The sequence below is a fragment of the Centruroides sculpturatus genome, unplaced genomic scaffold (genome assembly GCF_000671375.1).
Source record: "Centruroides sculpturatus isolate CEXI.00-Female unplaced genomic scaffold, Cexi_2.0 scaffold1268, whole genome shotgun sequence".
NCBI lineage: Eukaryota > Metazoa > Arthropoda > Arachnida > Scorpiones > Buthidae > Centruroides > Centruroides sculpturatus.
Window position 1 is genome coordinate 168,770 of NW_019385464.1, and position 25,795 is coordinate 194,564.

Sequence of the window (25,795 nt, forward strand, 5' to 3'; positions counted from 1 at the left end):
TATCATATATTAACAAACAGAGGCCTTAACATAAAACTGAAAATAAAAATCCTAAGGACAATGATCTGGAGTGTACTAACATACGGATGTGAGGCATGGACTCTTACGCATGAAATGATGGAAAGAATTAACTCATTTGAAATGTGGTGCTTGAGAAAGATGCAAAGAATAAGTTGGACGGAGAAAATAACAAATGAGGAAGTTTTGGACAGGCTGGGCTTGAGGAGAAGGTTGCTTATAAATATCCAACAAAGAAAGGTACGATATGCTGGACATTTGGCTAGAGGATCAGGAGGACAACTACTAAAAACGGTCATTGAGGGACTGGTGGAGGGGACAAGATCTAGAGGAAGACCCCGAAAGACTTGGAGAGATAACATCAAAGACTGGACTGGAAAGGATTTAAGAGAAGCCTGGAATAGAAAAACATGGAGAGGAATAGTTCATCAAATGCAACCCTCTGTAGAGAGGATGCCACTGGATAGATAGATAGATAGATAATAGTTTGATTGGTTAACAATATATTTTCTGCTTGAATGTATTTATTTATTTTTTTGTTGTTTAATTTTCAAAATTGTTTTTTTGAATTTGAAAATTTTTTGAAGTCTTTTGATTAATAATTACTTATAATTTTAATATATTCTTTATAATGAATATTGTGTATAATTTATACCTCATATGTATAATGTGAAATAGTGGTAATATTTTTGTACTGTGTTCTAAAGGGCCTAGGAGATCCAAAAATGCCCTATAAACATAGCCTTTCAAATGCATTGTTTGTGTTCAGGGATAAGGTTCAGACTAACGTTCTCTAAAGGTAGATAGTCAGAATTTTATTATGTAGCACTGCTAAGCACTATGGAAACACCTTGATTTCATTTGCCCTTCAGCTTTTGTGCTATACTAAAAGTCCAATAAATGAATGCTTCTTGCAAAGAGAAGTATAAACATTAAAAAAAATTTAATGTGTCACAGCTTTGGAAAACCCAGGAACTTTGTGGATTTTATTGTTTCAATGATGCTAGAAGGCAAGTAAAATTGCATATAAAATAAACTGAAAAATTCTAACTGAAACAATGTAATTTTCTTTTTTGGAAGGTAACCATGGTAACCTTGAATGTGTGCACAATCAAGAGCTTTTAGAGCAGTGGTTGTCTTGAAATCTTAGGAAATGAAACAACATTTAATATCTGGTCTTCAATTTGTTTTTGCATAAATGTAAGATTTTCTAGAATTCCTTGTCTTTTTAGTACAGTACAAAAGCTGAAGGGTAGCAAGATTGAGGTTTTTTTGCAGAGCTTAGCTGTGCTGCAGAGTAGCATCTTAAGGAGTAGCTAGTTAGAACTTTAACCCATTCAAATGCATTAGTTATAGGACATTTTTTATCACAAAGACCTCTAGAACACTAAAAATATTTTGCCACTACGTCATAGCATATCTTCTGTAAAAACACAATTCTTATAACTAAAGATTTGACTGGACGTTTATATTAAATAATTAGTTTTATTGCTAGAAAAAATATGTGACATTATGGAGAGTTTTTTGTTAGTGATAAAAGTGATTTAAATGTTTTTGTTAATAACTTGTAAGATAATTTAACTGTAAAATATTATATTTCACTGTAAAATTTTTCAATATTTATTTAATAATGATGATATTAATTATTCTCTGTAGTATAAGCATTCAAATAGTATATTGTTAGCAAATGATTTATCATGTTTTTACATATATGAATATAAAATTCAATAAATGTGTGTGAATGTTTTATAAGTGTAATTTAATGTTAGGCTATGAATGATTTTTTTTAATTTTCTAATATCTTACAAGAATACAGATAACAAAAATCTTTTTTATTGTGAATATGAAATACTTGAGAATAATTTCTTAATGAATATATACTCATAATTATTTTATATATCTATATACATATAATATGGTGGTTAGGGATGCAGGACTCTTGCAAAAGTGAATAAGCCATAAATACATCTAGATCCTCAAAGCAGAATTCAATACTGTTGACCATATTTAACACATACAAAATAAGTAAAAAGAATTCAGTTTACTGCAACAGTGTTATCTATAAATTTTACAATTGCAGAAAGGGGCAATACAGTAAATCCTCAGTATGTAATGCAATGCATTTACAATATGTAGATAGCAATAAAATTATTTTAATAATTTTACTGCTTAATTTTAAATTTAACTATTTTTATAAGCTTTTATTTATTATTATGTATAGTACTGTTTTATAAGCTTTAATAATAATTTGAAAAATGCAAGATAGAGCACAAACTAAGAGAGAGAGAATATGTGGGTGAGGCTGGTTAGTACCAAGACAAAGAGCATAGTATCCCAGACTGTGTGTGTGTGTAGTCAGTAGTACTCTAGCACACTGAAACATTTTGCAAGTTTAACTTTTTAAAATAAATTTGTGTACATATTTATGATACTAAATAATAAACTAGATTCATAATACATATAACTAATTTTATGCATTTATGACATGAAACTTTTTTAGTTTTCTTTAGGTTTTTAGTTTATATGCATTGTCTGTGATTTTCTGCAGTAGGCTGCAAAACTCCAAAAACTTCCCATTTAATTATTGATGCAAACTCTCAAATAATCAAATCTGCAAAAGTTAAATTCACAAAGTTGAAGTTCAACTGTGTATGCATGGTACTTGAATGTATATTATAAATACTAACATTAATAATTTTTTTATCAAGCGTTATATAGAATATTTGTAAAGTAAATGTGCACATATTTTAATATATTTTGAGAGAAAAATGTTACTTAGAGAAACAATATAATCTTTTGTGATATTAGGTAGGAACTGAATCCAAACACAGACTATAATAATCAAAGTTCCAGAATGGTTAAAATTTTAAAATTCCAATGCAAGTTTGAAACCGGTAATAAATTTGAAAAAATTCCATAACATTTCCTTTTTGTTAGTTTGACTGCCAATACAAATTTTTGGTGAAAATGCCTGAAACTGGCCCACTGAATGGGGCCAAAAACATTTGCACTTTATATTTGTGGTTGCTGGAAGTGTATGAAAGGTACTGTTGATTATTTAAACTGAATCATATGGAAAAGTACCATACTGAATCATGCTGAAAGTTTAATACAGATTACAAAATAATACAGATTACAAAAAGTAAATAAAAAATTTACATATACTATAAACCCTTTGCAATATACAGTAATTTAGATTTTGATAGAGAGTAATGTATTAACACTGAATGACAGTATATTGTCATACTGGTACACATTTAGTGAATGCAAGCTGTGTGCAATAGGCTGTATTCAAGTATTATACAATACAGTAATAAACAGAATTGTTTAGTATCCATAAAGTGAATCAATTTCCTAACAGAATCAATATGTTTATGAAATGGTAATAAAGACTTTATTTAAATATTGTATTTTAACAGCAAAATCCTGTTTAATAATTTTTTCTGAAGTCACTAGATATGATGAAGTATCCAAGAATTGGATAGGATTGATGGAATTAAAAAATGCAACACTTGGGTGATCTGCCAAGGGGGAGTTTCTTTCAGTAGGATACATAATAGGAACCTGGCCTCTAGGTATTACACATGAAGAATCCCAAGAAACTCTCCTGTTGGAGATGTGTGAACCTTTGACTAACCATCAGTGTTCAGTGATTTTTGTCCACTTTGCTACTGTGGGCTAACAAAAGTTGGAAGAAAGTTAATAATTAAACTGGCTTTTACATCAGCTCATTAATATTTTATATTTTGTTGATCATTGTGAGTTATGTATTAGTGATGTACACTAATCATTGCTGATTTACATAGTTATATCTTTACAAAATACAATCAGAGTTTGTATAAAATTATTGAACAAATGTATAATTGTCTTTCTTTTACTAAATTCTGGAGATAGATTTAATTTGTTGAGTGTAAATGATTTATTTTATTTCAAATGTCATTTATCAGAGGGATCTTAGCAAACTGTTCCAAAAATATAGCATCAAAGGTCACTTTCATTTAAAGTACTTTAAATAATACATTGAGTTTAGGATTGTGGGGTTTTCCCGTTCTGTTAGACACATAAGCAGAAATAACTCACTTTAGGACAGTCTATCTTAACTTCAGTTCTTAAGTGGCTACTATTGTGGAGTTTGATTTATATTAAAATTTATGCAGTTTTACCGGAGAATGGACACATAGATGGACACAAAGTGAGTATAAAAGTATTTTCTTTTTAAAAATATTACAAATGAAAAGAAATAGTATTAAAAAGTTTCTTGTTTAGAAAAAAAAACCACATTATCTAGAATAAAGAATTATAAATGACCTTTCTTGCTATTCCTAATATCACAAATTGCCATATAATTTGTCTTTCAGATATTATTTTTTATTTTTAAAATAAGAAATTTTAGATCATTTTAACTAGAAACAAGTTACAATTGAAGACCTACCCAAAATGATAAAGCACAAATAGAATTTTTTCATTTAAATTACTTTGTTTAGACAACTTTCAAAATTATTACAATATTATTATAAAAATTGATATTAAAAATGTTAAAAATAGAGTAAATATGGCCAATGTAAATATTTTTAGCATGATTACATGTTTTTTTTTTTTTTTTTTAAATTAGTTTATTCAATAAGAACTTAAAAACTTAAAAATCTTACCATTTCTTAACTATGTAGTATAAAGCATATACCAATTATACAAATTCTTTATACAAAAATTTTTCATATGGGAGGTTGTCAATTTGCTATACCTGCATTTTAATGTATGAATGATTTGCAGACTTTTGAAGAACATATATTGTTGTTTTTGGGGTTACAGTGAAGCTGTAATCTGACTAGATGACATACCAGAGAATGTAGCTGTTCTTAATATTGTCCTGTCATCTCTGGTAGAGTTTTTGTCCTACCACAATGTTTAGCTTTGTCATAATTGTCAGAGTCCTTTAAGTAATTGTGAACTGCAGTCTTTGATCTTTTTAGTAGGCCTGCAATTGACATATTTAATTTCCCACAGTCTCTGAATGCATGTATCATGCCTTTTTCTTCATCTGTTAATGTTTTATCAGGTTTTACTGAAGGTTTTGAAAACATATATGGATGTATGCAAATTAGGTTACAATGTCTGTTGTATTTTAGAATGTTGTAAAATATGAATTTTTGATCCTGGTCTCAAACATTATCCAGGTAAAGTGCAAGCAATAATTTGTTGTATTTGAATTTTTACTTTTACTTAAATTTTTACTTCATGTTTAGTTTATGGTTATTTTAATTCCACCTAAACAACAATAAATTTACAGGAGATCAGTTAATGTTAATAGGATGTTAGAAACTCCAGGTAGTCTCAAAGTTTTTTCCAGGACTGTATATCCTTATTTTATAATGCATTTGGTATTATTGTTAATTTTTAAGATATTGATAGTTAATTTTTATTTAGTTCAGGCTATTCTAAGAATTTCTAATACAGTGCGTGATCGGTTAACGAACATAATCTGTTCCAAGACTTTGTTTGCTATCCGAATTGTTCATTAACTGATTATCGATTTATCATAGGTTTTTATGGGAATTTGATTAATTTGTTTTGGAGAACTTCAAAAAATAAAAAATATATACTTTCTTACTACATTTATTTATATGTAATTAGTCATGTTTTTTCCGTTTGTGGGGGTTAAAGAATCTGTCTAATGTCGATTACTTTTTTCTCTTCAGGATTTTTCAGAAGTAATTAATAGCATTGTAATTGCAAAGATCCCCAAGCCTATTAACCTCAACCAAATTGGAAAATGATCTTTATGAGAAGGGACAAGCTATTCTAGAAGATGTTAACAGTAGAGTGATCAATTTGGAACATTCTTTGGAAACGAGATTGAAACGCACATACATTAAAAAGCTAAAATGGCTGTTTAAGTGCCAGAATGTTAAACCACAAGTGAAAAAAGTATTCCAAGGCATTTATCAGGCATTGGGGAGGAACAACATTGTTCCTCCCCAATGCCTGATAAATGCCTTGGAATATGGCTCATCTTTTGCACCAACACCACCATTATGACTGGAGAGCCTTATACTGAATGTTGAGATACTCTTAAAAGATATGAATTTAACTGCTCAAGATTATTGCAGATGGAAAACAAGGTTATATGCTGAAAAGGAGAAACATACTAACAAAACCACCTTACTTTTCCATAGGCACATTAAAGAAACAAAGAAATGGCTCCAAAAGCACTATGTAGTTCTCATAAAGGCCGATAAATCAAATGGTGTTGTAATCATCAAATGGAGCTCTTATAGAAAAAAGCTGAATGAGTGCATTGACAACAGAGTGTCTTCTTGCCCCAAGTAATTACTTGGAGGCCTTACAACAAAGAGTGAGGAGATTTACCCTAACTCCTTTAGCCAATTATCTGGGTATGAGAACTGCTATTTTACAGGTTCCCAGGGCACCAAGAATTTTTGCCTTCGGGAAAACCTATAAACCTGGATTGCAATTACACCCTGTAGTGGAAAAATGTAATGCTCCAACTTTCAAAATGGAAAAACAACTTGTTAAATTTATACAAAGGAATATGCAGGTTTTGCCTTTTTCAATAAAAAAAACTCAGTGGACTTGATCCGGAAACTGGAAAATATTGTGCTCATGAATGAAGAATGGATGACGGTTTTGGATTATAAGGCATTATATCCATCAATCAAACTGCCTCCATGCTTTTGTGCCCTGAGGGATTTTTTTATTTGCTAATGTTAACAACAGTATCAAATACAAGCAGATTTTGGAGTTAGCAGACTTGATTTGTCACACATCTTTCTTTGAATTCAAGAATAAAATTTATCTACAGGGGCAGGGAGTACTGATGGGTAGCCCTATGGCGTTGATACTCTGCAAGTTGGTACTCCGTAATCTAGAAAACAGTATCATTCCTTCATTACAACAAGATATACTGTTATACACAAAATATGTTGATGATATCTTTATTTTGTGGAAGGATAATCGTAGCATCAAGCATTTTATAGATATAATAAACAGTAACCCGTATGGTTTAACCTTGGAATTAGAGCAACAAAGTAGTATCAGCATTAATTTTTTGGATCTGACTATAACATGCATAGAAGGGGAAATCCAAACCAATATATATCGTAAACTAACATCTCTCCCCATCATTATCCCTAAGAATTCAGCTGATCTGGAGCATATCAAAATGGTGGTGTTTCGATCTTGGGTAAGAAGAGCACACACTCATTGCACAAACGTTTATGATACTGTTGAGGAATTACAATATATATGAAGAACAGCCTTACAGCATGGCTACAGAAGAAAAAGAATAGAAGCTCTCATTAAGAAAGATCATAATCTTACATGTAGAAAAAAGGAAAACCACCAAAAAGAAAAAGTAGTCCTAGTCCTCAATTACATACTCTTCCTTAAACCGTTCGTTAAGAGGATTTCCAAAAATAGAAACTTACAAATAATTTATCGACATAATCCCACTATATATAGGTTATTAAGGAATGACAAAGGAGGTCATGAACGTAACTCCTTAACAGGAATATACTCAATACTGCTAAGAGACCGTAGGTTCAACTCTAACTTAGTGTATATAGGGGCAATGTTGAGAAATTTGAAAAAAGAAACAATGAGCATAATCTATCAGTGAACAAAACCATTTACAGTACAGTCCTTGCCACTTATGCCAAACAACAAGACATCGTGGTCTTCTGGGATGAGGCCTCTATCATAAAAGCTACTAGATCTAAACACGCAGTAAAGTATTTGGAAAATTGGAAATCCACAGGGCACAGAAGAGCATGCAGTGCATTAACTATAGAGATGCCAATGGGCTTTCGTCCGCTTGGAAATCTTTTTGTGATAAATTGGCTTAGTTCTATATAAAGGCTTAATTAAGCTTAAGATGACCTTTGATAGATAATTCATTTATTTATTTTATTTTAAACATACCATATTTTTTTTGTGTGTAACGCTTTTATTAATAACATGTTACTTATTAATATTTATTATATATCTGTTTATTTGAAATTCGTTCGCGTAATTTTTTTGAATTTCTCATTCAATTTTAGAAAAATAACTGATGATGGATGCTTAATGTGTTTGAAAATGTTCTTATGTTATTAAAGAATTATGCTGGACTTTTGAATGGTTTTTATTTTATTTTAACCTCAACCTGGTTTGGATGACATTCTAAGACTGTTGTTCTGATATCCTACCACTTCTTCAAAAGATGTTTAATAGTAGATATCGGCATTAATCCTCTTTTACAGAAGAAAACATATCTTGCCAAGTTTCTTGGTGTTCTTCATTCAAGAGTTCTTGACTTGATGTTGTTCTGTCGTCAGATTAGTTTCAGGTTCCATTATGAGCTCTTCAATGTTCTTTATTTCTCAGATCTGATTTTCATTACTCCTTTAGCTGCTTGAGTCTTCTTGAGTATATCTTTCTTAGCTAAGATTGTGCCTACTGTAGACCTCTTCAAGCCACACTGCCCAGCAACATCAGACATCATCTACCCACTCTCTACCTTTGCTATTATACTCTCACTTTTTGAAAACTGATGCGAAGCTTAACGAGTGCCTGCCTGACAGTCTTGTGAATATTATAAAAGAATTGTTTTTGTCAGAAAAATAAAAGGCTGGAATTGCATGGGAGAGTTTCAAAGTTTGGAGAATACTATCCGATCAATATATACTGGGTTGGATGTCGATGTCTCCTGCACTCTGAAAAGTTTTGAATTGTTGCCTGAAGACAAGGGAAGACCAATTGGTATTTATTAATTTATGTTGCTTCTTCTTGTGTTTGTTATCTGAACATGTGTTCATTGTCTGAACATAAAAATCTTTCGCAAAAGTGTTCGTTATCTGATTTGTTTGTTAACCGATCACCTACTGTAATTTATTTTCTCTTGTATGATATTTTGCTTTAATAAACATGAAATGTTTTATTGAATGACTTTATGGCATTATTTAAAATCATCATATACTTACTTTACTTGAAAAATTGGAAATTAATTATAAAAGTTTTTCCACTATAAAAAATTGCATTTAACAAATTTACAAAAGAATAGGAAGAGAAATCAATTTTGAAATTCAATATAAAAAGTTCTTTTATTTTCTCATAATTTTTTGTTTTGGTACAGATGAAATTTTTCTAGGTTCATTAGAAATTATTTATTAGAAATATTTCATAATGATAACTTTTTTTGTTTTTTTAATTAAGTAAGCAAATCCAGTATTAAAATAAAATTAATAATAATTTCAGTAATACTGGTATCAATTAGTCAAGTAATATTCAGTAAAATTTCTCTTTGATGCTGATGATTGAATTATTTTAATCATAAAACTAAAAAAATGTGATTGAAACATTTGAGGCTCTTTTTTGTGACTGGTTTCTTGCATCCTGTGTATTTTTTTTATTCTACATTAAATGTATCAGTGTTGTAGTCATGCCAGAGCTTACCAGGGTGCTTCTCTGGTACATTTTTAAGCAGGGCAAAACCCTTGTACTTTGTGGACATAAGTTGGGACTTTAGACTACATACCTTGGCCAAAAAACTGAGAAAATTACTTTTTTGCATAGATTATGAACAAAGACATTTTTATGCATAGGCAAAGTAGGCAAATGACTAAGGTGGCAAATTATGACACTACAAGCTAGATTTTTTTTAAATATAAAATATTTTTTCCCACATTTTGAGAATGTACTCATAGTAACTATTCAGTATAAAAATAGAAAAAAATGCTATAAGAGCAATTTTTATCTTAAATGTAAACAAAGTATATAAGAAATGCAAAATGTTTAATTTTTGCATATAAATCCTCAGTATTTATGAATCTCAAAGATGAAAAAAATATTTCGTACATTTAACACAATTCTTATAGTATTGTTAATAATCATAAAATCATTTACACAAGAAACAATGCAATAAACACAATAAATTTTTTCATATTTATGGTTAATAATAAGATGTTGAATTTCTTCATAAAATTATCTAGTATTATTCTACAGTATTTATATAAATATGTTAAATTGATTGGAAATAAAAGATTCAGTGAAAATTCATATACAGATGAAAAAGTTAATGTCTACAACTGTCTGTTGGCATTACATAAAAATAATTTATTTTGTAAGTACTTTTGACAGTATATAACTGTCCTCTTCAGGAAGAAAGAAGAGGAAGTTATTATACTGTTGAAAGTTCTTGTAAAATAAATTTATTTTTATGTAATGAAGGCAGACAGTTGTATACGTTATCTTTTCCTATTAATATTTGGCATGTGTAGCTATTTAAAACTTTATTTATATACAGAAGTTAGTAATTTACAATTTATATAGATTAAAGAAAGCAAATTTTATAAATGTGGATTCGTGCTGAAGGCTTCATCGCACTCTGTCAATGGTGTGTGGAATGGAGGTTTGTACGTTATTTATCCCATACAGAAGTTAGTAATTTACAGTTAATGTAAAGAAAATGTGAGAAAATGATAAAAATGCCTCTGAATATGAGTATATAGATCATTTGTCACATTTAAGACATTTTGCAGATATTGCTCTACAAAGTTGCTCTTGTCCATAAAATTTAATACACAGTTGTGTCTCCATATACTGTAGTGATTCATACTTGGGGTAGCAGTTAGTGCCCTGACAGTTTTTAATATACAACTATACTCATGGTATATCTGATATATATTTAACTTTTACTGCATATATAGTTGTAAAAATTTTATGCATTATATCAATAACATCCTTTATATTTAGTTTATTTTAAATCTGATATATAATACAATTAAGCTATTATTATGATTTATACTGATTTAATTTGTGTGTGTATGTGTGTGTAATGGTTTTATTACATACATACATACATTTGTAATAAAACCATAATATCATGTAATATAACTTCATATAGTAAATAACTTTCTAATAGATAAACATTCTGTTATTGAATTTTATCTATTGTTTACAAATACTACAACTTCATTACAACAAAATGAAATATTTAGCTATTTGTTTGAAATTTATTGCATACTACTAGATAAAATGTTTGATATCTGTTAAGAGATGAAAATTGCACTGTGCACCAGTATATTGTTCTATTAGTACTAATGAGAAGATGAAATAACCGATTTTAGTTTATTTATAGAAAAGCAAATATAATACCTTCAGTAGAAAGTAAAAATTAGAATTGCCTGAAATTGTATTTACAATCTTACACTGGAATAAAATACATAATAAATTTTCAAATAAAAAATATGAAACTTTATCCTGGTGCAAATTTCTCAAAAGCTTGTTTATCTTTGAATTTTCCGTAAGGGTTGCATGGAACAGTTTACATAGTTCAAAAATATTTTATAAGAATTTTATTATCATTATTTTTATTAAAATACTGAAAAATAAAAATTTTTAAACACAACCTTATATAATTATTAGAAGTTTCATTACTTAGAAAATACACACAACATTTGAAATGTTTATATGCTCTTTACTGCAGTGAGTTCTGAAAAAAATAACTTTCATGTATATGAATTTTCTGTAGATGTTAAAAGTTTGAAGACCACTTGCTCTAACTGTTATAGTTTTTAATATAATGAAAATGTTCGTATTTTCATCATTTTTTAGATAAATTGGAAAGCAATTATTTTTTCTTCTCATTAGTTTAAAAAAATGCTATTACTTTTTACCAAAATAAATTTGGAAATAGTCTTTTTATGTTTTCTTTTATATTTCTATTATCTATAAAAATGAATTTAATTCTTTTAAAATTTACATAAAAAACTAATTAATTGAATGCTACATAAAAGGACTATACAGAGAAATTTCTTTTGAACAACAGTTTATATAAAGCATTATATATATATGTATGTATGTATGTATACATATGTATATATATATATGTTTATATATATGAAATAATGTAAAATTGTGTAGCAATCAAACATACATTATACAAACAATTTAAATGGCTATTACTGAAAAACGCGACAGTTGACTTGTTGTTGTTTATTTTTATTACAGAAGACCAATCCTTAAAGAAAGGAAACCACCAGTCATCTAATTTGGGTATGTTATAATTGCACACATTTTTATTGCAAATCTTTGTGGCTTCTGATGATTAAATTCCTTGAATAAATAGCTTTAACTAATGATATTGCTTCAAACTGACAAACAAATTTTATTTTTATTATTTAAAAATTTTTGTTTGGTTATTGTTTGTAAAATCTGTTTGGTTTATAGCTCTTTTTTAGAATTATTTGAAAAATAGTTTCTATTTTCAAAAATCTAATATCCTGATTTCATTACAAAAGAAGCTACTTTTAAATAATAATTACATTTATTATGAAACATGAATACTAATGTGATATTTATAAAATAATAAGTTATCAATTAATCAAGTAGAAATAATTGGATACATTGTCATTTTAGTAAGTTTTTTTTTCTTAAATGTATATATACAGAATACATTCCATAGGAGAAAATCAAGTTTGTTAGATTGGTAGCTGTGTGTATTTTGAGTATTTGTTTGAAGAAAATGCTTGATATAGTAATAGCTTTTATATTTGTTTTGATGTTGAAAAGTTACTTCTTGAAGATAATCTTTGTTTTGGCAAGTTGTATACAATTATAAATTGTAAGAAACGGTTTTAAAATAATGAACCTTCTTATTCCACATTTATAAAATAAATATCGAGTACTTGTAGAAATTTAGAAAATGTCTGTCTAAACGTTGAAGATTGATTAATTATTGTAATTAAAGATATGAATGTAGAAAATTTTCTGTAGTTCGCACATTTTAAGTCAAAATGTAATATAAGAATTCATTTTTAAAGTGAATCTCAATCAAACTTATTAAAGAAATATATAAAATTTTCAAAGATAGCAGATAATGTATAACTATACAAGTAACAATTATCACTAAAATATAATTTGATTTTTTTTATAACAATATATTATTATTCTCATAATCACAATTTTTATTATTGATTTATAATAAAATTGATGTTAAATTGTAATAATTAAGAATCTATTATTTCATATAAATATATAAATTTTTTGAAGAAAGAAAAAAGTTTAAATACAGTTCAAAATACTAGTCAAAAACTAACAACGTAAGTTTTTTGTAATGTATGATTTCTAAAAGACTTTATTTTTGTATATTTGCATGAACTGTTGTCTTTAAGCTTTCTACATAAACTGTTAAAATTTAACACTTATTACATATGCATACTAGTAAAATTATTTTAGTAATTAAAGTTAGATCTATGTAAGATGTGCATTTTGATCATGCATGTCTTCTATATAACACCTTCTGTAAAGAACATTTTAGATATTTAGAGCAGTTTGAGATTTACAAAGCCCCGAGAAAAGTTTCTGCTATAAACTTTTGAGATGTAGATTTCTTTTCCCATGTGAAAGTCATTCAATGATTTTTAATCTTGCAATGCTCTCTCCCTCTTTCTTATGTCATCCCTCTTAACACGTGGACAACAATTACCTGATTTTAACAGCTGTGAAGGTCAGTTAGTCTGAAAGATGCCCATTTAACACAGTTGAAAACATTTTTTTTCTGATAAATTTGTGCTGTAAATTGGTTTGTCATTTTGTTTATTAATTACACCTAGTTTTGAGCAGTTGATAATAAAACAAATTCTTTTGTAGTTAATGTACAGCACCTGCAAACTTACAATATAATATATATTCGAATTAGAACTGTTATTTTATTAATTTTCAAGAATTAGAAGTCATCTGTTTATTTTTAATTGTTTTGAAACAGGTTTTAAGACAAAAGTATTAGCAGAAATATCTGTTGATATATATTAAAAAAAAATACATATGTAATATTAAATATTTTACTGGCATCTATGACTAATAAACATATTTACATCAACTATTCTCTTTATGAAAATGTGCTGAATTTTATTGTTTATTGTAGATTCCAGTATATAAATTTTATTTGTGATTTCTCTTTATGTAAATGATAGCTTTTCTGAAATGACATTTTGGCTTTATCATTGACAAACACAAATATATTGAGGCTTGATGGTTAATCTAATTAAGTGTTTGTGTAATTTAAACAATGAATGATTTCAAAGATATGTTACAATTCAATGAAGTTAAGGCTGAATCAATATATATATATATATATATATATATGAAATATTATAGGTTTCATTTAAATACTGTATTTTTAAATGAAAATTAAGAAAAAATATTGAATAGAAGATACTAGATAAACAGAAGTGTCCAAGTGCTGAAAAAAGTGTTAATAATTAAAATGGCTCTTAAAACAGGCTCATCAATATTGTTTCATTGAGTATTGCAAGTGACATAGAGCAATCATTGCCAATTTACAATAATATTTTTACAAAATACAGCAAATCCTTACTTGACATTATTGATAGGTTCTTGGAAACTTCAATGCTCATATGATAGATCAATTTTACTGTAGGATAAATGATAAACAATAATCAGAATTATTAGAATACTATAGCCAAACTGGATTATGCTTGCAACATTCAGCATTTATTTTCCCATCTCATAGAATCAGTTTTACTGTTTATAAAAGAAATTCAACAATAATAATTGTAAATGATTACAAAATGTACTTTTATCTTTCCTCAACAATGTTAAACAAAACATGATAAATTCTATTGTGTTTCAGTTAGTTTTTTTAGAAATGTTAACAGCAATATCATTTTGCATTATACAGTATAGAATTTATTATACACAGAGCCATCTAAAATTGTATATATATTATTTCCTCTAAACCCAATTTATAGTTAATTCAAATTAAACACCTACCTCTAGACAAATCAATTAGTTTCTAATTGTTAACTTAGCCATAAAATTGCCTGATAATTTGGCAGATTGTTTGGTTTGAATTAGCTATCTAAAATAGTGAATGAATTTATAAAATCTCAGTCAGAATGTTTTTAGATTAGATTCAAGCTATGATAATTAAATTAAATAAAAAATTTTTCTAAAGTTTGTTTTCCATTTCATTGATGGTGTAATAAGTCTAGTGAAAAAGAAAAGCCGTCTTAGAGCTCGTATATTTGTATATAATTAAATTATTTTATTATCAGGTATTCAAGAATTTGAACTTCAGGTAGGCATTTTGCCATTTGTTGTTTTGATTATTCCAAATTTAATAATTCTTTTAGTAATTAAAATTAGAAAGTTCGTAAAACCAGTGATCCAAAATATTGGTTGAATTTTCAACTTATATATAAAATGAAATCATATTGCCAATTGCATTATTTGAATATTTCAAAAATTCTTTCATAGTATGTAGCCATAATAGTTATTTATTGCCATGCCAGTTTAATGAGTAATGTTTATTGCCTATATTTAGAAGTGTTCTTTTGGTTGAAAATCACTTACTATTAAGAGCATATGCTTTTTTTTAATCAATAGGATATTTTAAAGATTGCTTAAAATTTTTGTGTACAGTGAAACTTGTGTAAACTGGACGTATACGGTACAAAATATTTTTTTTGGTTTGGCACTCTTCTGTTTGGAACAGGTTTTTTTTTAACACAGAAAATTGCTATGTTCCTAACAGTTTTTTTTTCCTCATTTAGGCAAGTTTCTGTTTTATTAAGGTTCCATTTTGGACAGGTTTTACTGTACACTATTCAAGTATGATTGATTGTTAAAATTTCTGATATTAATTAAATGATTGTTGTAATTTATGGGCTGCAATTTCAAAATTTTTAAGTTATAAAAATTAGATAATGATGTTTTCATCTTGTATTAACTATACTGGTTAGAAATAGTTTCTAAATTAATTTAATTTAATTTTTTGAAGAAAAGAAAGATTTGGAAAAAAATTCAAACTATTGGATATATATTACCAATTGCATATTGGAAATATATTACCAATTGCACTATCCAGATCACCATTCAGGTCTTTGCTTTCAAACTTATATGTAATTTAATTAACTTGCCATCAGCTTTACAGGTTTTCATTAGAAGGATGATGTGAATGGTATAATTATTACACACAACAATTAACACCTCAATAATAATTCCAGCACTCAAAAAATTTTACTGATCTAACGTTTTCGGTCGTCTTTTAGAGGCCCTCCTCAGGATGAAACAACGAAACAGTTCTATCTTTTGAAGGATTCTAATCATGGTATAATTATCAATATGATAATGTATTTGCCTGATATGCAGGAATTGTGTAGTTGAAATGATGTTATTTCTTTTACCAATGTTTTAAATTAACTTATTATATTTAAAAATTATAAATAAATTATGATATGACAATATTGCTAATCACTAGCTCTAAATTGTAACAGCTTAAAAATAGCAGAATCGTAGTCAAAATATTCTAGTGACATCTTGCTTTTGTTTATATATACTTTAGCCCATTGTTTATTTAAATATTTATTTAAGATTGCTCAAATTTGATTATTTAACACACAATATAAGTTTATATCATTTAAAATAGAAAAAGAAAATTATGATGTGAATTTGTAACAGAACCAAGATTTTTTTCTTAGAAAGATTTGTCAGTTGTAAGATAACAATCTATCAATTGTAGTAAAACCAACATTTCAGTTTTGTTAAAAAGTATTCTTTAAAAATTTCATTGTATCTGATTTGTGTCAGATACAAGGATCCAGTTAAATTATTTTCTTATCATTGCATTATTGTTTATTATGGTTTGTTGTTGAAAAAATCAGAATGTAGAGAAATTGCTTAGTGTGTAGTGTTGCTTTCTTATTGCTTAGTGCATTTTGTAGTAATAGCATTATATATTATTATTTTAAATAATAATAAGCATTGTGTAGTTTTAAATAAAAATATCACCTATTTTACTTTGAATGTAGTAGCTGAATATATCCTTCATTTGTCGTGATTTTAATTAGTAAATCTAGAAAATGGTTTAAATTCTTTAGAATCATTATTCAGTTTGTTTCTGTATTGGAACTCAATGTACTTTTCCAGCAAATTAATCTTTAATCAAACTAATGATTTTGGCTTTATTAATGTCTTCATCAGGTTTTTTCATTAGTGGAAATATTTAAATCTACATTAATAGAATACTGCATTTCTATCAGAGAAATCTCTGCTAGAAATCTGTGAAATCTCTATCTTATGTGTGGAGATTTCTATTTGATTACCCCTTAGAAACAAAGGGCAGCAAAAATCATAACATGGTGAAAACATGACATTATCATAGCACTTCAAATGATTTAGTTTTTATTTAATTTTATTCTTAACTGTATAGTTTTTAGTATATTATTATTTTTAAATTTATATTTTTTATTTTATTTNTTCACTCTTCAAGTCTGCCGAAATAATTATTTAGGATTTTCATAACGAAACTTACCATTTTTGAGCTTTGTGATGTACGTGATTACTTTTATCTAATAGTCTTGTTCTATCGTAAACCAAACAAGCATTCACTTTTAGATAATAATGGATTTTATATAAAAAAAAATAAAATAAGCTGAACTGTGGGATATACTGTATATATATTAGGCTAATATCGAATATATATTGAAGTTTATGTATTTAAAAAATGTAATTTTCTAACAAAAAGAGCAGAAGTATAAAATGCAGGGCATAAACCCTATAAAATGCAGAAAGTGAATGAGATTTCATTCATTTTCTGCGTTTTCTTTGCTTATCTTTGATGTCGATTCAGCAGAAATCCAGGGAGCGATTATGTCGGTATCGTTATTTATTTATATTTTTTATTTTATTTGTAACTTAATCAGTAACCCCATTTACATTTTTTAAAGAAAATGTAATATGTAATCATAGTGAAAATGATGTAGTACATGTAGAAACTATGGTTTATATGAGCACTGCATTGATGATGACTATTGTATTGTGACGACTATGTTCCCAAAAATAAGTGAATTGGCAGAGAACAACAGTATTTATATAGTAATAAACATTTGCAAAGAAAAGCTATTATATAATCTTGTAGAGACTTTGGTAAATAAAAAATAACAGTCTCAAACTTATTTATTATGCAGGAATAGTTGCTATATAATATTCAAAGACAATTGATTATGCTTATTAATCTTCTGAAATTAATAACAGTTTGAAAAGTTATTGCATATTTCAGAAAAAGAAATTTGTAAACATCACATTTCCAGCAAATAGGAACTTCAAACAATTGTTCAGGAAGAGTGACAAAAATTAGTATACATGTTATAATTGATGCCAACAATAGCTGTACAAAGTACTGAAAGTAAATTCATGACTGAAAATTACAGTTGCTCAAATACTTTTTTCTGAAAATGTGATTTATTGTTCTTTTGTTGAAATGTTATGTTACAATTTTCAAATTTGTGTCATCAGTAAAATATTGCAAAACAGTTTGTTTTGGGATCACTTTTGTGCAAGATTTGATAATGTTGGATGTGCAAATATTTTCTACACCCAGTGTAGTAGTAGATATTCATTTTTCTTGAAAATATTGTGGATCTAAATATTTTATGATAAACTTTTGCATGAGACAGATTTTGAGGTCTGACATTTCCTTTGGAAGAAATGATAATAATACAGGGTTTTTTAAGCATGTTACCATTGGGCAAACCAATAATTTTGTAAACACCAATGGCAAAGAATGAATTATTGCTGGTGAGTGTTCATCAATTTTTGTAGATTATAACACATTTGATGTGTTTCCTCAATTTTCCATGACATATCACAACCTAACAATAAAATTCTGTATAACTTAGTGGTTGGGTTGGCTTCATTTTGTGAGGAAAAGATGAAAGATCATTTCAGTAAATTTTCCATACAATACTGTATGATGTATGCTGTGATATCTACTGTGAAAATTTATACAAATTCTTCCTTAGACTTCAAAACAATTTGCTGAGTTTCCTCTACACTTTCCAGCATTCTCACTGATGATCATCCATTATGTCTTTTTCTTACATCCAAAATGCTCTCAAACCAATTTCAACACTGTCATCTTACTAGGTCCATCATACACATTGAAATATTGACTATATATTTCCTTTGAGTAGCAACAACTGAATTTCTACTGGTGTAATACTGCTTTACCATAAACATTTTCTGTTCTATTTAGTGCTGTATGTTGTTTTCATGGTAAATAAATCTTCATATATTTCTCTGTCGGAGGAAATATCACAAACTATCCAAAAACTGAACATCTGTTCCTGAAAAGAAAAGAAATGAAAACATATAAAAATCATCTTGTATAGTACTGTACGTACATTGGTACAACTTAACAATAATTTCAAAGTATTTCTATATAACTTAAAATACAAATGAAAGCACAGTTATGATACTAAGGTTGCAAAGAAAATATAAAATTATTACAGACAAATTTAAAATAATATATTAATAATTCACATAGTAAGATCCAAAAAGTTAATTAACAATGCCAAATTTAATAATTAGATATAAAGTAATATGACAAAGGTAGATGGTTAAACTTGTGATACTTAAAAATCAGGTTGTGAATTTATTGTTTATATAAATAATTAACAGAATGCTGTTTATGATTTTCTACATCTTATAAATTTTAAATTCATTAATGACTTTCCTTGTGAGATGTAAAATTGCAAATATTGATATATAATTAAATTTCTTAAAATATGTTTTTTTGAATTGTATATTTTCATTATTAAAGAAAATTTGTTATATAGAATCTTGAACATTATTTTTACTTAAGTGTGAAACAGTATTAACAGCAAAGTATCATATTTAAGATTTTTGCATTAAGTCCAATCAGACTACACTGAAAAACAATGAAACATCAGTAGTTTCAGTAATAAAAGTCTTATATTCTAAAAAGTACTAATTTCTTATATTTTAAAATCAAAATTTAAAACTTAAATATTTTTGTATCTAATATATTATTTGTATATTATATTTATAATGAATTAAAATTCTGGATATTAATATCTTCAGATTTTTATTTTTGTATTGTCAAAGATTCTATATGAATATCATTTAAGATTATAATAAGATATTTGCTATTGCAGAGAATTTCTTATTACTAGCTTAAAAATTATATAAATATTAATTGTAATTGAATTACTTCAAATAAAATGTATTAGTTTTACTATTTCTAGCAATAAAATTTTTATTTTAATTCTTATAATTCAAACTAAATGAAATTGTTTTTTAGTCAGTTTAAAATGCAAATGTTTCATTCTTATCTGATGTTTTCAGATTCTGTAAGATTATATTTACAAAAAATCATACAATAAAGTTTAATTTATAATTTTTGTTTCATCAAATAGAATGTCAAATATAAATTAAATATTCTGTTTTTCTGTCAGTTTTACTGAATGAAAAGATAAGTTAAATACTGTTGTGTGTTGTTTTTTCTTTGAAGATAGGCTTTAATAAATCTGAACACATTAGAGAAAAGTAAATTTATATTTTAAACTCAATCAAATTAATTTTTTTTATTCAAAATAATTTGAATATTATTATTATTTTTTAATGTATTGGTAATATGTAATTTGAGAGTATGTGTTGAATCCTTAGAATTTGACTTTCTTGAATTTGTATCTTTNATATTACTACATTAAATAATAAAAATCAAAGTAATTTGTAAGATATAAATTAATTTTTGTTTTTTGTTTTTAAAGTAATATATAAAATTGAAATTTTAACTTTATTTAATTCAAGTTGATTTGGAATTGGCTGCATTGATAAATTTATATTTTTAATGTAAATTTAGAAAAAATATAAATGAATTGAACATATTATTTAAAGATATGTTTTTTATTAATGTCACATATTTAAAGTATTGAATTCATAAGTGTTTTTTGATAGTTGTTAAAATTTTTTCTACCCATTGAGTGAAAATTTTAAAAAGTGAATAAACTTTTATCATTTCATTTTAATATATTCAACATTATTTATAAAAACTATTTGATATAACAGTCTTTTAGAAAAGTTGAACTGCTTAGTTTTCTAAAATTAAGGAATTATTTGATTGCAATAGTAAGCCTACAGTTTCACTTAACCATAATGTTAGGAATGAAATTTAAATTTATTAAATGCAAGAGTATGTTATTAAATACATTGTTAATTTTCTTCATAATGTGCCTAATTTTGACAAATACAAAGCAGAATCCATTAACATTCCTTACTGTAGATAACGAAAAATTTTGTGTTCTTGCAAATTAGATTTTCAATTGTTACATTTGTCTAGCAACTAAGGCTGTCCTGCGCATCTGGATGGTGTGATTTAATTAAGCTACAGCTTGATGTCACAGCTGGCATGCTGTATGCTGCAGTAATGATAGTCACTGATTCTGCTTTGTTAATTTGGACTTCAAAAACTCTATTGTTTAGTGTTTCCTGATGGATTTTAGATTAACTGTTACCTACATAGTAAATTTCTAACAATTTATATATATATTTTTGAAATAAATTACTAAACACTTATATTTCTTTTATTGTTTTTTCTTTTTATTTTTAAAATGATTGATTAAGGCTTTTTATTATTATAATTTAGAAAATTTTAGTTCATTAAACTTTTAATTTTAATATTATCTCTCTCTAATAATAATAATTTTGAATTCTTAGATAAGATGGGAGAAAAATATCACATTAGGAGAACCTCCAGGATTTTTACATTCTTGGTGGTGGTATGTTTTTATTTATTATACAATTTCAACTTTTTGTTAAATTTTAATTATTGCAATTTTTTTCCACCTTTTAATGATAGTATGAACAATAAAATGTAGTTGATACATGTAATTAGTTTATGCAATATTTTTATTTTGAATGATTATAAAAATATGAAAAATCATAAATTTTAAGTCAATTCTTGATTTTATTTTTATATTAACTTTTATCTCTTGTCATAAATATCAATTTTCTTATTATGTAATAATTTTTTAATTATTAATTCATTTAATACTATAATACAAAATTATTAGAAATAAAGTAATTGCTAAATGCTAATTAAAATGATTTATATAAATAGTGTTATACAGTATTACTGATTATTGGACAATAATTATTTCCCATTGGAAAATATTAAAATACTTATCATATTGTAGATAAAATTATAAAAACTGTATGAATAATAAGTAAAAACATTTGTTATATTGCTTAACAAATTATTTGAATTAATCAATTTTTTTCAAATTTCATAAATTATTAAAATTGATATCAAATTTATTAGAATTTAATTAAGATTTTGAATAAGTAATTACTATGATTATATGAATAAATAAATATTAATGTTTGAAATTTGCTTAAAGTACGAATTTATTTGGATGAAAATAACATTTTTAATAGAATTTTAGATAAACATCCATAAGTTACTCATATTTCATTATCAAAATATTTAAAACTAAGAATAATAATTCTTTTTAGGGAGAAATTTGCTTATTAATACAATATATTAACTTAGCAATAATATATGATATTTGTTTTTTTTTAATGACTTTTCATAAACATTAAAGAATTTATAAATTAAATTTTTATGTTATCAAAACTAGTTTGTTAAATAAATTCAAAGACTGAATTCATTACAAGTTTGGAAAACATATAGGAACATGATTTAATATAAAATGAAATAAACTAAGGTATACATCAAAACCTATTTCTAGTAGCAAATTACTTAGTATTAATCATTAAATTAGCAGTTATATACCTGATTATTTAAGGTGATCATTTGGTTATGTTTCTATACACAAATGTTTTACTTCTAAAGATTCAGTATGTTTTTGATAGCAGTTTGATTGCCCTCTTCTACAATTCACACAAAATTCATTGTTGTATGTTTAGAAATTTTATGTTTTGCAAACTAATGAAATTATAACAATGGAGTAAAGAGTACACATTAGATTTGCTGCAGTTTAGGTAAAAGTACAGTTACTGTATCATAACTGTTAATGTATTAGATTATATATTTGTGTAACTTTTTATCAGCTTTGTGACTTGCCTTGCACTATGACATATGATTTGTCCTTCTATAGATCTTTCAAAGATCCTTAGACTTTCTGGAATGGTTATAATTTATCTTCTGATCCAAACATTTCAATTTTGCGATTTAGACAAAAGACCAAAAATATGCTTTGAAACTTTGAATTGATAAAATTATGTTAATAATGTTTTGTTCTTTGTCCAAGTTAAATCTGAAAATATTGAATATTTCAAGGAAACAATTTTTTGTTTATTAGATCAAGCCTTTTTTTTGAGATCATACATGTCTTATCAAATGCATTCAGAGAACAATAAATTCCAACATATATAGTAGCTACAAACATTCTAAAAATAAAAGATTATCTTTGTTGTTTCCAGGTATTCAGATTTAAATAAGTTCTCTGTTTCTCAGACCACTGACTTCTTGAACTGTTTAGTGTTTTAAGAGTAATTAATTTTTTATAAACAAATGGAGTGACTATTACATGGAAAATGCTTTAAATGTTTCAGGAAGTTGAAATGGCAATAATGATGATTGAAATATTGTTGATTTCCATACTTCAAAATTTCAGAAATGATCAAAGAACTTTACAATTAATTGCATACTGATTCCCAAATTATTGTTTAAATGGTGGAAAAAACATCATAATATAAAAAAGAATATATTTTAAATTTTGATACATAATGTAAGAAAACAAAAGATTAGGATTTAAAACTTGTCAAGAGCTTAGTTGATGGCAATCCTCCTTTGCTTAGCTTGATCATACAGATGACCAAAACTGGTGTTTTCAATATGTTCCAAAATAGACTATGCATAGAATAACATTCTGAAATATGAGAATTCATTTTAAAATTCAAAAATTAAATAGAGGTAACATTCTATGATATATAGAAATAATTTATAAGTAATTTATTTAACCAGGCTAGACAATGAATAAGGAATACTACGTACAAGTTTTGGATTTTGATTTGTTTGGCTAGGAGACTTCAATAAATAAGATCTTTCAATGAAAGAATTGCATGATAGTTTTAGCCTTATTTTATATTAATGATTTAAGAAACTCTTGTTTTGTATAATTCTGCAATCCAAAACTGAACATACTAATTTGATACTTAACCTCATCCATAAATAGAAACAAAACCAGAAAAAAATTCAAACCACATCAACAAAATGCCAATATCAAGCAACCGCCTCAAATCCAAAATGATGTCAACCAGAAAAATGAAAACGACAAAAATAATCAAACCACATCAACAAAATGTCAATATCCTTCAACTTTCTTAAAACTAAAATGATATTGATATTATGTTTTTTTTTCTTCCTTTGATTTATCATAAACAGACAATCTCTTATTTTGCTAAATTCAAATTAATATCCTTAAATCTTTCTTTTCAACATCAAACACAATGTGACAAAGAAATTTGTAACAGTTAATTTATAGTGAGAGAGAGTTTTTTTTTCTGGAAGTTTTGATGAATGCAATTTTTGCATTCATCAAAACTTCCAGAAAACTTTTTGAGAAACCTGTAGTTTCTCAAAAAGATTATTTTCAGTAATAATAATTTTTTTCATTTTAGCATATATATGATTTCTTTTTTAGTTCCAGGATGATATGAATTTATTTGTCAAATCTTTTATAGAAATGATTGTTTAAATATTATTGATAGTATTACTATGGAATTACTGTATATTGTGGAACTTGATGATTATAGTAAAGTGTAATTCTAAATATAGAAACCAAGCTAAGTTTTCTGGATAAATATTAAGTATTTAAACAAAATAAATTTTAACATGATTATACCATTTGTTTGGGAATAGGTATTATCAGTATATTAGTTTTTATAGTTTATGATTTATTCAAATTATTATGTATGAAATTTATAATCAAGAATAATAAAATATAATTGAGTTCACTTAACAGAGCATTGGATAAGGGAGCAGTTTACTTGATAGAGCACTCTTTCATGCTCCTGATATTCTCCCCTATGTTTTGTATTAGCTCCTGTTAACAGAGTGCCAGATAGTAGAGCAGTTCACTTACATAAGTGCCATGTTAGTAGCTTTTTTAAAGCAACAATCTACATTAAGGGAGCACTATTTTAAGAAGATTTTTGTCAGGTCTATCTTTAATCTTGTGGTACATCACCACACCACTCAGGACACATGGTGACAGGATTTTCTACATTATGGTATTTGTTGAAACGTGTGATTTGGATAAAATGAAGTGGATAATGGTTTAGCATGATGATGAAAGAATGAAAATTGTTCATTAATCAACAAAACCTGTTTTTCATAAAGATGCACTGTTTCATTAAGCATGGTTGAGAAAATATTTAGAAGAAAATTTTACCAACTATATTGCATTTTGTGAGATCAAGATGATTGAAAAGAAAGCTGCAAGTAATCATAATCAAAAAGAATATATACATATACCTAATATGCAATAAACAACCTGAACAAACCTAAAAGTTAGAAAAGTTGAATGGTGGTATATTTGCACCATCATATTCTCCAAATGTTGAAAGAGCTACAGAAACAGGCATTATCCAAGAAAATGCACCCAAAGTTCATTCACCAGATGTCACAGCAAAATACCATATATGCAATAAATAACCTAAACAAATTCACTTAAAGAAGTCCATAATTGGATTTCGGTAAGAAAATTTATTTAGGTTGTTTATTGCATGAATAACAACTGTTCATGCAATAGTACACATAGTTGCAATAGTTACAATAGTGCACATAGTTGTTTCATATTTGTAAATTATCATAATAAAATTTGATAGAAAATAACTTTATTCTTGCAGTACTTCTGTTTTTATACTGTATGCCCCATTAGAGAACATTTAGAAATTTGAAACAAGGATGTTCACAACTTTCAGCTAGGCC

At 26.6% G+C, this 25,795-nt stretch overlaps 1 protein-coding gene across 1 annotated transcript in view; it reads left to right on the forward strand.

Moving 5' to 3' along the window:
- Window positions 1-25,795, forward strand: part of LOC111639244 (single-stranded DNA-binding protein 3-like) — a gene marked incomplete at its 3' end in the record, with an annotated part of 163,913 nt that overhangs the window by 92,176 nt on the left and 45,942 nt on the right. The window contains exon 3 of the mRNA XM_023385058.1: window positions 21,556-21,617. Within this exon, the coding sequence (XP_023240826.1) occupies window positions 21,556-21,617 (62 nt within the window). The remainder of the gene's footprint in view (window positions 1-21,555; window positions 21,618-25,795) is intronic.